This window comes from Rhipicephalus sanguineus, chromosome 5, assembly GCF_013339695.2.
Source record: "Rhipicephalus sanguineus isolate Rsan-2018 chromosome 5, BIME_Rsan_1.4, whole genome shotgun sequence".
In the NCBI taxonomy this organism is placed as follows: Eukaryota; Metazoa; Arthropoda; class Arachnida; order Ixodida; family Ixodidae; genus Rhipicephalus; species Rhipicephalus sanguineus.
In genome coordinates, this window is record NC_051180.1 from 82,523,181 (window position 1) to 82,539,359 (window position 16,179).

The 16,179-nt window shown below is 43.1% G+C and overlaps 3 protein-coding genes across 9 annotated transcripts in view; 2 read left to right on the forward strand and 1 right to left on the reverse strand.

Annotated features, from left to right (window-relative positions):
* LOC119393888 (ubiquitin carboxyl-terminal hydrolase 2) overlaps nt 1-3,386 on the reverse strand; it is a 288,961-nt gene extending 285,575 nt beyond the window's left edge. For 2 of the 7 annotated variants that reach the window (XR_007416386.1, XM_037661078.2), the window contains exon 1: nt 3,261-3,379. The gene's annotated coding sequence lies outside the window, so the exon portion shown is untranslated. Of the gene's footprint in view, nt 1-3,260 lie in introns of all 7 variants that reach the window. The other 5 variants (XM_049416405.1, XM_049416407.1, XM_049416409.1 and 2 more) reach the window with 4 other exon arrangements.
* Nucleotides 3,387-3,727: 341 nt separating this feature from the next.
* LOC119393890 (transcription initiation factor IIA subunit 2) lies at nt 3,728-9,808 on the forward strand. The gene is made up of 4 exons (XM_037661079.2): nt 3,728-3,960; nt 4,255-4,359; nt 8,338-8,467; nt 9,631-9,808. Exons 1-4 carry the CDS (start codon nt 3,889-3,891, stop codon nt 9,645-9,647), a joined length of 324 nt encoding a protein of 107 aa, XP_037517007.1. The 5' UTR covers nt 3,728-3,888; the 3' UTR covers nt 9,648-9,808.
* A 2,344-nt stretch (nt 9,809-12,152) lies between these two features.
* LOC119393891 (DNA polymerase epsilon catalytic subunit A) overlaps nt 12,153-16,179 on the forward strand; it is a 102,712-nt gene continuing 98,685 nt past the window's right edge. The window contains exons 1-5 of the mRNA XM_037661081.2: nt 12,153-12,366; nt 12,441-12,567; nt 13,000-13,218; nt 14,384-14,529; nt 15,970-16,050. Coding sequence (XP_037517009.1) covers nt 12,284-12,366; nt 12,441-12,567; nt 13,000-13,218; nt 14,384-14,529; nt 15,970-16,050 — 656 coding nt within the window. The 5' untranslated portion in view covers nt 12,153-12,283. The remainder of the gene's footprint in view (nt 12,367-12,440; nt 12,568-12,999; nt 13,219-14,383; nt 14,530-15,969; nt 16,051-16,179) is intronic.

The window sequence follows — 16,179 nt, forward strand, 5'->3', positions numbered from 1 at the left end:
TGAAACGTCAAATGTCGGGGAAATGCAACCACTAACAGGCTGTAAATTATTGCCCAAAAAAAAAAAAAAAAACGTTCGCACTGTTATTTTTTTGTATTCATTTCAAATTACTTTACCGGCCCTATGAGGAAGCACCGAGTTGGGAGGAGGGGGTGCATCGTAGAACGAATGATAGAAAACTGATACATAAGAGCCAGAAATGTTTACAATAATAACGTGCTTGAAAAACATTCTACACTTGTGTGCGAGCTAATAACACTCCAAATTACTTTCAAGCCATTTCGCTACCCCAGGCGAACTTTGTTGACGCCGGTGACAGCACGTGCAATGTAGCAGGTACACTTGTGCATAAGAATTCGGCTTCGTGACAATTGGGAACAGATCACGCGTTTTTGTGAGGTGTGCGCTCATGTATTGTTAAATATAGTACTAGTTTAAAGAGGGCGTGAAACTTAATTACCCGGCCATGGGTGGAGCTAAGAAAGAAACTTCGGAGGCAGCATTAGGCCTTGAGGCGAACGCTCCGTGAAGCCAGCAGTCATGCGACTTTTTGCTTCATTTGAGATCACGCAAGAAATGAGATTTACCGAGACTTTCGGGTATGGTGCCCGGTAGTTTTTAGCCGAAGCGCGCTTGTTCGGCCAGCTCACTATGGGGCCGGGTTCAAACACAGAACTTAACCGGGGGTACTAATACCTACCGCGCGCTCTGACATTTTGGTCACATGTTGGGCCGACACAGTGGACTTCCATGGCCTAGCGCAAGGCTCCTTATTATCTTATTTTTTCCTCCATGTACCCGGCATCACTGTCGAATCACGACAGATTCATACGGTACGGTACGAAGAACTTTATTTAAAGATCCGGAGAAATAGGGTGACACCGCGGGCCGCTCCCACGTGGGGACAGTTAGACCTAGCCCACGGAGTAAGACCTATAGCCTAACCGCTTAAACAATGAAAACAGACATGCCCTGAGAGAAAGAAGCAGCATAGAGCTAGTGACGCCAGTTCTTTTCTGAAAAACAACGGAATGAAGCGATCTTGCACATTAGCCAACATGCGTGCAGACAGAACGGTGAAGCTGTTGAAAGTTGACGAGCAAAGAACGTGCTTACGTACAAGTATATGGGAGCATCAAGTGAGGAAAGGGATATCGCAATTTTAAATCTAGTACGCGAACATATCCAATACAGTTGATCACAGATCGCTCTTTCTTTTTCATCAGGGAACATATGTACGTGTACAGCCATTACGATAGCCTTAGAGGAAACTAATTTCGTGCCGAGAAAGATGTCCGCGATGTGAGGAATTAAATTATCTTGATGAATGCACGCGAAGTGGCTGGGCCCAGCTCGGTTCTCGAGGGAATGCAAGCGCGCCTACAACTTGCACGGACTAAATATAGCCGCTGTAGCGCAAGCATTCCAGGAATGCAGAACGCTCTTCCCTAGGCACGCGGCGGAAAACTTACGCGCCCTATGCATGTTTAACTGATGCAACGCACATCGCGATATTTGGCCGAGCGCCGCAGAACGAAATCTGCGAAACTTTGGAATCGAATCGATGCGAAGATGAACGCTTAGGTTGCACCAGTGGAAGTTATAAGGAACGCAAAAGTAGCGAAGAAATCGCGATGTGGCGCTTGGAGCAAGGGTTTCGGAATCCACCAGAATCCTGGATAAAAGCCTGCCTCGAAATTCCCGCCTTTTACCCCCTTCGCACTGCCTAGAACCTCGCAGTTCGCGCAATCGGACGCAAGCGTGCTGGGAATCGACGCAAAGCAACCAACACCAGTCTTCAAATGAGATCCCGGCAGCGACGTGCATCCCAAACTTTCGCAATGCAAGCGGATCGAAGTAAAAGACGGTACGAGCGCTATGAAGGAAAAAAAAAAAAAAACAAACAACCGAAGATGACACCCTTTTGACACCCTTGCAGCTCCTTTCATTATATCGGTCTGGCGTCGCATTGCTCTTTCCTCAACTCCAATGCGACTACTAATCTGCGACGCAAACGATGCAGATTACCAAGTCGCGAAAACGCCCCGCGCAATATATCGAACCGCTCTGCGTGATCAAGTACACTTGTCAGACGACGCACGAAATCGCAGCGATTGAATTCTTCGGATAACTCGCGGCGAAGCAAGCAAACAGATAAGATACACGTGAGCGGGTACCCAGAATGGAACCGTACACCCGTGGCAAGGGGTGATTGCGCAACCGTAGCAGGTTTCCCATCGCGAGCCGCCAAGACGACAACGAGCGCTCGATGCGTCAAGGTCGCCGCCGCCTCTCGATGTGTTCCAGCCGTGCAGCGCCGGTAACAAAACTCTCGCGCTGTGTTTACACGGATGAGCTTTGCGGCCGCTCATAACTAGCGCAGCGCGCACCGAAGGCGTGAAGCGCGCAGGCGCCGGACTTCCACGAAACCTGCAGTTTTCCGGCCAAGCAACAGCTGTTTTGTGATTTTAACACATTCAGTCACAGACAGTACGGTTATACTTTAACGTGCCTACTCCTTCCAAAAAATGGAATCTGCAGCGATAACCGCGATGCGGGTTGCGCTTTCCGCATCTTCTTTGATCAGCCAATTGCGCCGCGACAAGCAGTGAGCACATGCGCCTTATGCATATTTAGCACACGGCGTTTGTCAGTAATTGATGCAAGGTTGACAATACCGGCTTGATCAAAATAAAAGTGGAGGACACGGCTGGCCGGGGGAAATTGGATGCGTTTCCAGTTCCGTAAGCGAGCTGACACAAAGTTGCGAAATCAACCCAACAGCTCGCGTTGTGCCTGACGTCCAGTATTTTGACAGATGAAATTTAACACCGGCAGCTAAGGACACAGCTACTTCGGCGACGTTTACAAGTATTTTAACCTGCCCTTTGACAGGGTAACCAATTAGTTTCATACATTTTATTTATTTTTTGCTTTCACGGCTCCGCGTTAACATTCGGCGCTTTAGGTATCGTAGGGCGGCAGAGGAACACAGTCAAATCACGTTTATTTCACGTTGCCGCGGAGTAGAAGGACAAGCGCGAATGACGCGGCTTCAGCGTGTCGTGTTTCCGCTTACCGAAACTAACAAGCGGCCGCGGCAGCAAGGTATGGCGCATCAAAATCGCCGAGAGAGCAACAAAAATATTGCCTTCATTGAACGGCGCGCGGAGACGCAAGTGAGGCCGCTGCTTCCAGCCGCATACCGGTGACAGCCGCTACCGGCGAAAGTGCAGGACGGAATAGTTTTCTCTACTCACTTTAGACGTACGGAGAGAAAACTCCTCCGGCGAGCTTCCTTGGATATCACCTTCGGAGGCACAACACGCAGAACCCGGTTTCTATGCTAACGAGCGGCAGCTCCGAGAGGGGCAGACATGCCTCTGACGTCAATGACGTCACTGATGACGAAACGAGGCAGCGAAGCGTTGCCATGGCGATATGTCAGTCTATCATATTTAGCAACCAATGCGAGGTGATTATTACATTTAGGTAAATAAAGCTACCCTACGATCTCACTGAGTACGTCACGTGTTTTTCTTAAGTTACCTTGCATTTTTGATTCAGCAGTTTTACTCCGAGTCGCCTAGTTTCAATTACAAATCTCAAAGGCCGTTCTTTTGTGCATTTGAGAGCCAAAAAACGCGCCACAAAAGTCTCCGCTACAAATCTCAGAGGCTATTTTTTTGTGTACTGCAAGCGTCGACACGGGAGCCGGAAACACGCCACGACCGCCATGTTTTATACGCAACAACGTCAAGTTAAGCGGATTCGCGACGCGGTCAACAGGCAACGCTGTAGTTTCATTGTCTGATGTATCGTAGATGGTGCGCCCGGCTTGTGAACTTTGTCAGTGGTGAGCTGTAACCTATACGCACTCGCTTCAAAATGAGCTACCAGCTATACAGAAACACGACGCTCGGCAACACCCTGCAAGAGAGTTTAGACGAGTTAATACAGGTAAGATATTTTTCTCTGCGAGCGTATCTCACACGCTGGTTGAGCGACCGTGTTGCAGAGGTGAAAGTTGGGGAAGAGCTGCATTGTCGCCTTTTAATTTGTGGAATATCGCACTGCCGTGTTCTTCCGGACTGATTAAATACGTGCCCAACACATCCTAAATTCTTTTTTTTTCTTTTCTGGTGAGTGCCCGCGAACACTTTTTCAGGGCGCTGTGCTCGAGAACGCTTCAAATGTGCTTGTCGCTTCATTCCGACAACCTGATGCATTCGACTTCTCTTTCTTTTTTTGCAGTGCGGCCAGATCACACCTCACCTCGCCTTGAAAGTCCTCCTACAGTTCGACAAAGCCATCAACAATGCCTTGGCTAACAGAGTCAAGACAAGGTTAACTTTCAAGGTAAATTTGGGGGCATAGCACTGCATCCTCTGGGGAAGAAAACCCTTGTTGCCAATTTTGTCTATACTGACGTCACTTTCTCCAACAAAGTCACCGTGATCTCGCGGTGCAAATTTAGTTTAGTGAGGATAAGCGAAAGCGACACAGATAACTTAATTAGCGAGGCGAGCGCTTAGTCAAACCACCTATTCAAAGGTCAACACTTCGGGAAGCAGCCGTCACTTTTGAATAATGAGCAGGCGCTACAGTGCACGTAGCAGCAACGCGGCAAGTTGACTTGGAAGAGCTAACGTTAATATTCAGTAATATTTTTTTCAAATGTCATCGAGAGCGTTTGCAGCACGAACATGCATGCGTGCCTCTTACCTCACCGTAAGAATGATACTTACACAAAGCAAAAACTAGTACACGAACCTTTCCTCGACTTCTTGGCGCTGATAGTTGAAAGACGTAAAAGGGAGATTTTCACTATGTTGCTGTGCTGATGCTTGATCAGTTGTTTATTAAATGTTATGCCTGTAGTGGCAACTTGTAGTGTTACAATTGCTGGGACTAGGTACATGGGAAAAAAAGCAACCCTGTTTCTACAAAAGGATTCTCAGCTAGTCAAGTTGGTACTCTGTTCTTGAGGTGAACAGCTCAAGAAATGCTGCAAGGACAGAGGAATACGAAGGGAATAGCCATTTATTTATTTTATAATTTCATGTAATAACCAATTTAAGCAATCGGTGTCCATATCTTCAAACACTGTCGCACCCCTTATGTGAAACCCTGAAATACTCTGACAGCGGCTCTAAAGGTTATGATAAATGGTAATGATGCATCTCCCGAACCTGAGGGAATCTGTAATAGATGTTTTGGGACACCACCTGGGAAACTGATGCCACAGAAGTGGCCATTCGCACTCCCTGAAGTGTGAGAGGTGTCCTCACAACAGTTTTAATGCAGATTGCAACGTGGGCCAATCGTGGTGGAACCGCAGTGTCACAGCATCTACGTGTCTCACAGCATTAACTATTAAAACAAACCAGTAAGCGAGCCATGCAGTACATCTCAGCTGGTCTAAGAAGCCAGTAGCGCAAAATAAGCGAGGACAAAACATGTGCCGGCACTTTTGAGCTGGTCTGCTCAGAAGCTATTGTTTGACTTTGGCAATCATCCTCCATTGGACCATGCCCGCGAAAGTTGTCTTTCAGATATCTGTGGTAGAACTCTCGAGGTTTTAACTTACCAGTGCATGCAGTGCCTGGAAGATTCAACAGTTGGTTATAGGAGGTGCGACCCTCCAAAGTGGACTTGTGAAGCGATTTCATGACCCTCGACCACGCCCAGAAGAGCACAATAGCCAGTAGGGTCCTGGAAGAGGGGCTCCACCCGCACTAATCAGTAGCAGTGCTTATTTCGACAAAGTTGTTTCTCTCTCTGATTGCATAGGAACACCAGAAGGGCACTTGTTTCAAGTAAACTGTCTCAAAAGCAGGTATTGCAACAAAGTTGCTGCCAAAGGTCACATTGACCGAAAATATATCTTGCTTGTCAGTCTGAGCTGTTGCAAGTTTGTTGCTGCTGATGTGCCGTGTCTAAAGGTAAATCATTGTTAAAGAGTGTGTATATATCCCACTGAGAGTGTATGCAAAGTCAAGAATACAAAAGATACACTTGGAGTGTAGTTTGCAGCTTCCTGAAGCTGTGATCTTTGGGTCCATGCTTTGACCTCAAGTATGCATCACTATACAAGTCTTTAGCACTGCTTACTTAATGCTAAACTTGTATGTTGAGATCACAGAACCCGGTTGCAGTGGCACCACCATATGTCGAAAGCCACGCAAAGACCATATTTACCAGTCTCCCAGTCATCACTGTCATTCTAGGATTTCAAGTGAAAGCGCCATTCCAGGAGCTACATGTCTTAATTAAATGCTGAGAAGTGCTCCAGTCATGCAAATGAAGTATCTAGAGGCATGAGTGCATTCTTTATGGTCATATATTGTATCAGCATGTAAACATGGAAATTTGCTCTTTATTCTAAAAATGATTCTCATTAACAATTGGAATTCATATTTCTGTGCTGTTTCCGGCTGCATATTTCACCGAGCATTAACCACCTTTTGACTTTTTACAAAGCAGCATGGTGAAATGCACCGGCTATTAAAAATAACTATTATTTTCCCTTCATAAATATTTGCAATATATCCCTAATTACAAAGATTACAATTCCAGTAGTTTATTTATAGTTAGCCTGCGTAGTTATGCTTCCCTTGAGTGAACTTTCATTTCAGCAAACAGTTTTTCAGGGCTTCCTAGTTCATTCAGCTAGTCTCCCGCAAGTCCTGCTTCTGTTTTACTCAAGCGTGAGCTTACGTAGAGCAGCATGTACTTTTCGGCTTGTCAGAAGGAATGGGAGACATAGGTTTACACATGTAACCGAAATAATTTAAGCCAAACCTTCCTTTGTTATCTGTCTCAGGTATATTGTGATCAGTTAATGATGTTGCATTTGGCTTACCTAAGTGCTCATGAATGAAGGGGTTCATAGTGTTCCAAATTCCGTGATCGTATCGAGTTTTATATAGTACTCTTCTCTCGCTGCGCTGCAACAATATGGCACATACATTTCAGTACTGGCCATAGCACAGCTACATTATTCATGATGGCCGCTATATACAGCTTGAAATGTGAATTTTTGTACTTGGTCTGTCTCTGTTTCATCTCTTTTTATCATTAATGGGACAGTAAAAAACTAAATTTGAGGTTTACTAGTAACTCATCTTTCTCCGAAAGAGAGAGAGAGAAAAAAAGAAAACATTCCAGCTGTGTCAAGCGATTTTGTGAACGAGAAAAAATGCTAGAAGGTAAGCTTGGTGGTGCCACTGTTTTTAAGTGCCTGCACCAGCACTCCGTGGCATGATAGCTTTTAATGGCATCTGCTGGGGGCCTGTAGGATTAGTTTTGCTGTAAATATAGATTACATTTTATTCCAAGTTAGCCAGAGAATGAGCTTGTCAATTTCAATAAACATTAAATGTACTCCAAACATTTCAATCCACAATGTCATTTTGGTGTGCCTGCACTACTGTTTTGTGGGAAACCTAAAAAATGGAAATTCGACCTTCATTTCACTGCAACCAAACCACAATTTAAACAACTTCATAATCCTTAATTTTGAAGCACAACAGCGTGTACAAATATCAGGGTGGGTAGTATACACGATGCTCTACTAGCACTGACTCGCAAATCTTCTGATTGACCTTTTACCATGAAATTAATGAAAACTGAGTTTTGAAAGAATACTTAGTCAACTGAACTGGGGTTCCTACTTAGCATCCCTTTAAGTGGACACTAAAGTGAAACAATAAATTAGTTTATACTGATCAGCTGTACTCTGAAAACTCTGGTGTCTAATTTCACCGTCATAGGTTTATTAATAGACAAGAAAATCAATGTCAAAAGTTTCATTTTTAAGTTTCCCGCCAAAATCTTCCGGTGGTGACGTCACGGATTTCAAAGTGTTTTTGTCGTATTTCGGCTGCGTTGGTTTAACAAAATTTCCTGGAGTTTGGTATAGTCCCTGTCTCTTTCAGACGACAATGTACTTCTTTTTTACCAGTTAGGAACTACATGGGCCTTGGTAGACGCTGTCAAAATCTAGAACGTCACGGCGAGTGGTGCGGAAATTTCAAGGTGGTGTTGCTACCCGCATTTTCTTTTTGTGCGTTTCCGCGTCTACCAAGCGTCTTCTCGCAACAAGTGTGGTGATTTTGGTATCGTGGAAGAGTAACTTACTAATATGAGAAAAATCGCTTTTGTCTTTAGTGTCCCTTCAAGTCGAGTCAATAAAATAAGCGTACGAGTGCATACTTTGGAGAAGTGTAAATATCTACAAACCTTGTTTCATTTACTGCTCTTCTCTAACATGCTTTCTTTACACCGACATTACTGGGTTGCTGCCTTAACACTGTGCTTTTGTCTTCCTTTCAGGCTGGACACTTAAGCACCTACCGGTTTTGTGATAATGTCTGGACGTTCGTCTTGAAAGATGTCGAGTTCAGGGAGGTCCAGGAGCTTGTCAAGGCTGACAAGGTCAAGATCGTTGCCTGTGATGGAAAAAGTATGCAGCCATATTTTGCAACTTATCAATGCTGTGAAATCGAAAGGGCTAGTCTGTTTTGAATGCCTTCATGTAGCAGGGGCTGTGCTTATGCCTGGAAGATTCGAGAAAGCGCAACATTGGCATTTTATTGCAAAGCCCGCACACTAAATAAGCGTTGTTCTGACAGCATAATGCCTGTGCCGAGGAACTGGTTTATGCCCCGCCACGGTGGTCTAGTGGTTATGGCGCTCGACTGCTGACCCGAAGGTCGCGGGATCGAATCCCGGCCGCGGCGGCTGCATTTTCGATGGAGGAGAAAATGTTTGAGGCCCGTGTACTTAGATTTAGGTGCACGTTAAAGAACCCCAGGTGGTCGAAATTTCCGGAGCCCTCCACTACGGCGTCTCTCATAATCATAGCGTGGTTTTGGGACGTTAAACCCCAGATATTATTATTATGAGGAACTGGTTTATGACTTGGGAGTGATTCTGTGCAAGCATAAAAAAACCTTTCTTCAGTTGTGCACATGTGCTAAAATTTATGCCGAAACATGTTCATACATAGTGTGTCATCCTAACTATTGGTTCATGACATTGCAGTCGTGATTTTCATTTTGAGAGCGGTTGTTGTTGACTGATTTTATCATTCTCTAGACAATCTTTTTTGTGAATAACACGAGCGCTGAAAAGCATTATTTGGAACCGCTTTTCTGTTATAGGCATTCAAGCCAGCCCTAAATAAATGTGGATTAATTGTTCTCATTATCAAGTGATATCGCTACAGAGTTGACAGTGTAGCCTTACGTCACGATAGTGTCGATGTCAGTAGGTGCACCGTGCTAAAATCAACATTAATCGCAAAATAAAATATCTTATCATCATGTACTTTACCTTCATGCTTGCTCAGAGCTGTCTCTCTATCCAGGAGATTTGTATGGCAGAGTAAGCTCACCTTCGAAAATTGGTGTCGGTACCCCTTTAAGCAAGTTTTCTGGAGGAGGTGAACACCAATACTATTGAGAGCATGCTGTTAATCACAGCTGTCACAATGAATTTTCTCAGTGCTGCAGCTGGTACTTTATAATGGCACCCAGATATACTAGTATGCTGTAAATTTTAATCTTTTGTTCCTCTTTTGCCAGTGTTATGATTCACAGGCTGTGTGCTTTTTGTCTTTTGCAGATCAAAACCAAACATAGCTAGGTGACAGCGGGCTCCCTGGTGAAGGCAGCCGACAATCCTCTCAGCTTTTCGTGTGCACACAGCGGCTCTTGTGTATTCATCTTTGGACATCACCACCTTGTCAGCTTCTCCCTGCTTATGTAGATTGCTTGCCTGTATAAAGACATACTGAACATTGCACAGTTTGCTATAGTCTTTCATCAGCAATACGCTCTGGTGTTACAAAATGAGCTGTTGTGAGTACCTGCTAATGCTGTATATACTGTGTAAAATATGTGAGGACACATCTTTAAATCACCATAGACATCAACACATCAACATTCTCAGTCCAATTTACTTATTTTTCCACAAACCCTCTGTCCCATACCGAGCACATTTTTTGAAGGGTGTCAGCTTCTAGTTGTACATGCGAGATGAATACTCACACTGTCTTGGTTGCCCAGCAAGGCTGACCACAACAAAATCGAGCTAACCTTGTACATGAATGTCCCCAAATATTTTCTTCTTAGGGTTACACAAAAGTTTATGGCCAAGTATCGTCCAAGACAAATAGAAATAAACATGAAATAAGCTCTGCCATTGGACAGGTGTCGTAAGGTAATTGAGTTTCTCTAGCAGGTGAAGGCCACGGTGGGTAAAAAAACCTATAAGTCAAATGTGGCTGTTGCAAGGCGGTATAAAGTGGTGGAGTCAACAGTCAAGATTTCTGTGCACATGCTGAAGGGGTGTTGCTTATCAGAAAACGATAAAATGACAAAACGCGACCCAACTATCCTTGCTGCACACTTTCATACATGCCATTCCATTAACACAGTGAACAGGTTTCTTGAAGTATGTAGCTATTTGTATATTTCAGTGCTTGTCCAATTTTTATGTTGCCTAAGAAGACAAGAGTGGGTGGCCGTGAACTACTGCTGCTACACCCCAATGACTACTGGGCATCATTGAGTAAGAGTGCAACAAACACATGTAATTCTAAAAATTCTCTAAAGGCTGTTATTGTGGGAGCACTGTCCAATATATATTTTTGAAGTCTATAATTGAAGCACTAGCTAGGATTATTTAACAGCTTCATGAAACTGTAATAAAGAAGATAAAATTTTGAATGAATATACAGTTCTTTTCTGAAATAGTGTTGTTATTTGTGAAGCTGTTGATGTTCTCAAGTACGGAAAATTGGTCCCGTGGAAGTCCGCAAAGTGGAGAAAAATTTATGACCGAGACAGATTGCCGTCCATCCGTTTGTCACACAAAGCTGCAAATAAAATCCATATCACGAAGAAAGCTTCTCAGTTAAAAATTTTTTCCTTGTCAGAGATTTCTTAGAAAATTCGTATAAATTTATTTTGTAGCTTCATCTTACAAACAGGGGTACGACAGTTTTTCCCTGTCATGTCCTCAAATACCTAGTAAGCAATGTAAACATATCCAAAATTTTTCCTTTGCTGAATCTAATGAATGTGTACCAATATCAACGGTATTTCAGTGTTGAATGTGACTGTACATCAAACTTGGTGTAAGCAAAGAGTTAAACATGCAGCATAAACGCTGTCTAATACTCATTGAGCTTGTGCACACTGGTTGGGTGGTTGTTATGATTTAATTTTGTGGTAGGTGGCAGTATTTCTGCATGCCATGAATGATAGATAAACAGAAGTCTAAAATATGTAAGTACTGGCCCACAGCATATATGCTGACAACGAACCTTTCGTGTACTGAGGAACATGATTTGACACCGTTATGATGTAGTTTGACTTGAAAGTGATAATAGTGCAAGCATTGACAAAGCTTGTTCAGAACAGCTATTTTGTGAAAATTCAACTCTGACTTCTTAAACTTACGTCACCTCAAGAATTCCAACTGAATGCAAATGTGAAGTTTATACTTATATTTTCTCACGAGGATATGTCCCATCATATGACACATCATTCTGTCTTTCACCATAGTTATTCTACTGCTTTTTTTTTTTTCAACAGTGCACTTAATTTTACAAATTCTTTTTTTTTTTCTAAAAAAAAAAAGAACTCATAATATTAAGTGCACTGTTGTAACGTGAACGCATAACCTTTCTAAGTTCAAACTTCGATGTAAAACGCAAAATTAGGAACGTTTCAAAGTTAAAAAGAGACTCACTGCCTTTTCAATGCATATTTTGGTGGGACACTCTATAATAGTACGAACAAATTAAAATTGTTCAGTACTTGTAGCAGCACATCCGAGTATTTTGTGAATTTCGTGGCACGTTTCCCGCCAGCTGTGGTACAGGGCCCAAGCAAGCTATTAGAATTATTCGCATACGCATACAGACCTCGGTGCTGGCAGGCTCCTCAAAGCGAAGCAGAGCCATATTCTCAACAATTTGACATGACTTTGACAGTCACGTTGTACCTGGAAGTTGCATTTAGGTGAGAAAATGGAGGAACCGCAAAGTGCGTCGTTGAGTATAGGAATAAAAAATGGCGGCATGATTTCGGTTTCGTTTTTGCGGCAGCCTTTGCAGCGCTGTTGCGGAAGAATCACGAACTACGGAAGCGCGCATCGGCGATTTGGCGGGAGTTGTTAAAGAGATCGGACCAACGTGTTGTGTTTTCATCAGCTGCTGTAAAACGCTCCAAATATCGCTGATCACTATGCTTGATTTTAGTTCGTAACTATGGTGTTACAAAACAGCGGTCGGTTCAAGAATTTCAAGTCCGACAAGTTCTCGAAAGGCAGCGATGACGCCAAGAATGCGGGGTGAGCTGCTCGCTGCTACCGGAGAGAGTCTCCGGATTATCCGCAATTACGAAGCTTTGCATTTTGCTTTGCAGGAGAGAGGATACATCGGAGAGACGTCTGACAGATGCATTATTTAACGATGAGATTGATGCTAAGTTCGGATTTGAGCGTCATCGGGAAGGAACCGAAAGAATCGGTTGGCTGATAAACATCCATCCGGTACGTGATCGCCGAAACCTGAGCCTGTTGCATGCCCCAGCACACTTTTCGATTAAGGAGCTGCGTTGCGTATGATGATTTGCCGATGCATGATATCTGAATACTCCGATCGAAAAATAAGAACACAAAAAGCTGGACTTTAAGATGTGCAAGTTTGTGACATGGACTCGACTTTCAGTTAGCGGTACCTAGGATATGTGCCTGCGTTTTGCACGCAGCAGCTAGTTTAGCATAATCGAGGTTATCTGATGTGTTTTTAGCAAGCTTCTTAGATCGTTGAAGTGTTTCACAAGAACACACAGCGCAAACATGTTCTATGGATTGCTCGAACATGCCAGTGGCGTTAGTAAAACATTGCGTACAGAATTTCTGGCAAGGTTCTTCTTGCTGATTAAAATACTCAGCTATCTCCTGTATTGCGTGCCCTTTCAGACTGAGATACTGAATGAAGACAAGCGACTCATCAGTGCCGTTGACTACTACTTCATCGAAGAAGATGGTAGCCGATTCAAGGTGTCGCTGCCATTCGAGCCTTACTTCTATATTGCGACCAAACCTGGCTCAGAGCAAGAGGTCATCTCATTCCTCACCCGTAAATATCAGGGAACGTTGGCACGCGTGGAACTCTGCCCAAAGGAAGACCTCGATTTGGTAAGAAGTCGCAAAAGACTACATGTGGCGCAAATACTGTAAATATTTGCCACAGCACTCGTCTTGTGCATGAAGTCACACTGTTATGCTTAGTCTCCTCTTTTTTTAAATGTGAAGTGTTTATTGGGCTATCGGAGCCCAGTTTTAGGTCGGTGTCTGTATGCTAGCTTGAAAACCCCCACAAGTGCACAAAAAGCCACATTCACTGGACAGCATGTGCCTGGGGTTTGCATATTATCCCATTCCGAACCACCTCTGCAGATGCACTGGTGGATGACCATATTCTCTGCACAACTACACAGTAAAACAACAAATGGGGCATGAATGTCCTCAGTTAAAAAGTACACATCATTATGAGCACCACTCCTATAATAAGGAATATGCCTCCTTTCCTGGGGCCTCTGGTGTAGCGGTTCTGCTTGGTCAGCTTCACAAGTAACGTGCAGTCCAGCTTTGCACTATCCACCTGTTGCGGTAGCTTGGCACCCATACCAGAGACAGTATAATATAATATTGCCAAAACCGGGCTATCAAAAGTATACCGAGATGCTCGACATGTTTCGATTTCACCACGTGTGCATGGTCCCCACCAGCTGGATGCACGGTGGTGCCTGGTGTTGCGATGGTTCACGCAATCCTTTGTATTAAGTAGGTGTCAGTTACAGTTGAGTCCGCCAAATTTTTTAACTTATTCAGCAAGCCTTTGGTGAAACACCACGCACTGTCTCATTGCCCAAAACCAGGAACAATTCACTACCAAACTATGCTAACAAGTGGCCTCTCACTTTCTTGCATAAACATTCGTTGTTCTTATTACTGTGGTGGGACTTCTAATACTAAAAAAAAGTTTTTGCATATTTGTCAGAAGAGTCTGTTTTTTTACTGTTTTCTGAGGCTCTGCTCTTTTATACTATATACAAATGACTATGCCCGTGTGTTTATACTGTGACGGGTGGTATTTGAAGTTGTCATATTTTTTCTGTGCTGCCACATGCCTATAGCATGTGTAATGTAGTTTAAAAGCAGGTATACCTACTGCTTAAATTTGCTTGAGTGATACAACAGCCATATGCTGTCACATGTATAGATGGCAAAAGTTTCATGCTGCTTCCACTGTATGACTGTTGGGGTGCAGCTGACGTACAAGTTCTTATTTTCTTTCTAGCCTAACCACCTTGTGGGTCTTAAGAGAACCTACCTGAAATTGTTGTTTCTCTCGGTGAATGATCTGCTCAAAGTGCGCAAAGAGCTACTCCCTGCTGTCCGGAAAAATCAGGAGAGGAAAAGTTCATCAGTGGCACACGTCTTAGGGTAATCCTGGTTTTTTCTGACACTCACGATGCGAATATATGGGCTCTTCGTATGCTTCAAACTCTTGTCTGCTGTATTTATTGATATCATTGAGTTCACCTTCTGTATATTCGCCCCTTATTAATACTCTATTTGGAAAAACGTTGACAATGCATTGGGGCTTATGCACTACTTGCTTTTAGTCTTGCAAATGTTAAAATCATGCAAATCTTAGCATTGCATTTCAAAGCTTCAGCGATACAATTATTGAGATTTTTGAGCATCGTGGATGCATGCATTTCTCGTGGTCATAAGATTTCTGTTGAAATTTTTCTTTTTGTACATTGGTTTGTGCTTCTAGCTGCTCAGTGGGCTTAGGATATACTAATGAAACATAGCATTCCATTACTTGAGCTGCAAAGAAGATATAACACACTGGGAGTTCCTCTTGAACTTTTAGCGATAAACTGGCCCTAAGCTCCTCATTTTTGTATAATGCTATTATGTAGCATTACAGTGTACATGTACATAGCATTACATGTAGCAGTGCTATACATCTTGGCATCACCGTCAAAGTTGTGCAGTGTATTGCTTTGCTTGAAGATATGCATTAAGCTCTGTTTTTTTGTTGCATAATAGCCTAGTGGAATCGTTCACACGTGTTGCCACTTGACATGCACTCGGCCATGAGAGTCTGTAGACTGCGGGATCTCAGAAAACGTTGAATATATGAGCAGCTTGTGACCATAGCCAATAAAACCATACAACAGTTGTTGTTCGCATATAATAGTACAGGCTGGGAATTTAAATACTAGGCTGCCGAGATATTTAGCTTTTTCTCAGATCATAGAATCTGCAACCTCATGTCAATATAGGTGGTGATTGTGTTTACCCCTTTTCATTCTCTCCTTTCAACTGCGTTTTTTTTTTTTTGGTTACACATTTTATAGGACCGCCTTGACAGTATATTCATAGAAATATGTAGTAAGGTGTGCAGACACAAACACAAGAGATGAGAAACAAATGACGTCAGTGCCAACTATCATATATGTTCTCTGTTTCCCTTCTCTTTTGCCCATGCGTCTACAGCTAACTTTTTCGATGGTGGATCTATACCACCTAGCTGAACATTATGTCATTCTAATCTTGACTTTAAGCCTGCATTATATATAAGAAAAGAAAAAATAACGAGTCCTTGACACTAGGATTTATGTGTTGTTTCATAAGGAATGAGCTTTTGTTCACATTTTCCTGTACATTCATTTGCCATATTATTTTGTATTTGGAATACTGTCTGTGCTTCCTGTGCTGTGTTCAGTATACGCAGTTAAGGAAAACCACACCACTGATAAAAGGTTGCCTCATGTATGACAAGTTAACTACATGTAAATATAAATGGCACTGATATCGTGATTCACTTCGCTAACAAAAATTTTATTTGTTATATGCATTTCTTGCCAGGCCACAGTCAAATGATAAGTCTGAAGGATCGGCGTCAGCTAAAAAACTTGTGGAGCAGACTGAGAACATAGTGGACATCAGGTGAGCTACTGAAAAGATTTACCAATTTGTAATCCATAGGTACTTCACAGAGTTAAACTTCGTTATGTGGAAGTGGCATCTGATATGAAAATAGCTCCATTATATTCCAAAATTTGTTATAAATATAAA

Bases quoted from the DNA above. Each gene is read 5' to 3' on its own strand.
- LOC119393890 (XM_037661079.2), top strand. From the start codon at position 3,889: ATGAGCTACCAGCTATACAGAAACACGACGCTCGGCAACACCCTGCAA. The intron at 3,961-4,254 runs GTAAGATATTTT...CTTTTTTTGCAG, and splicing joins GTTTAGACGAGTTAATACAG to TGCGGCCAGATCACACCTCA. The intron at 4,360-8,337 runs GTAAATTTGGGG...TCTTCCTTTCAG, and splicing joins AGACAAGGTTAACTTTCAAG to GCTGGACACTTAAGCACCTA.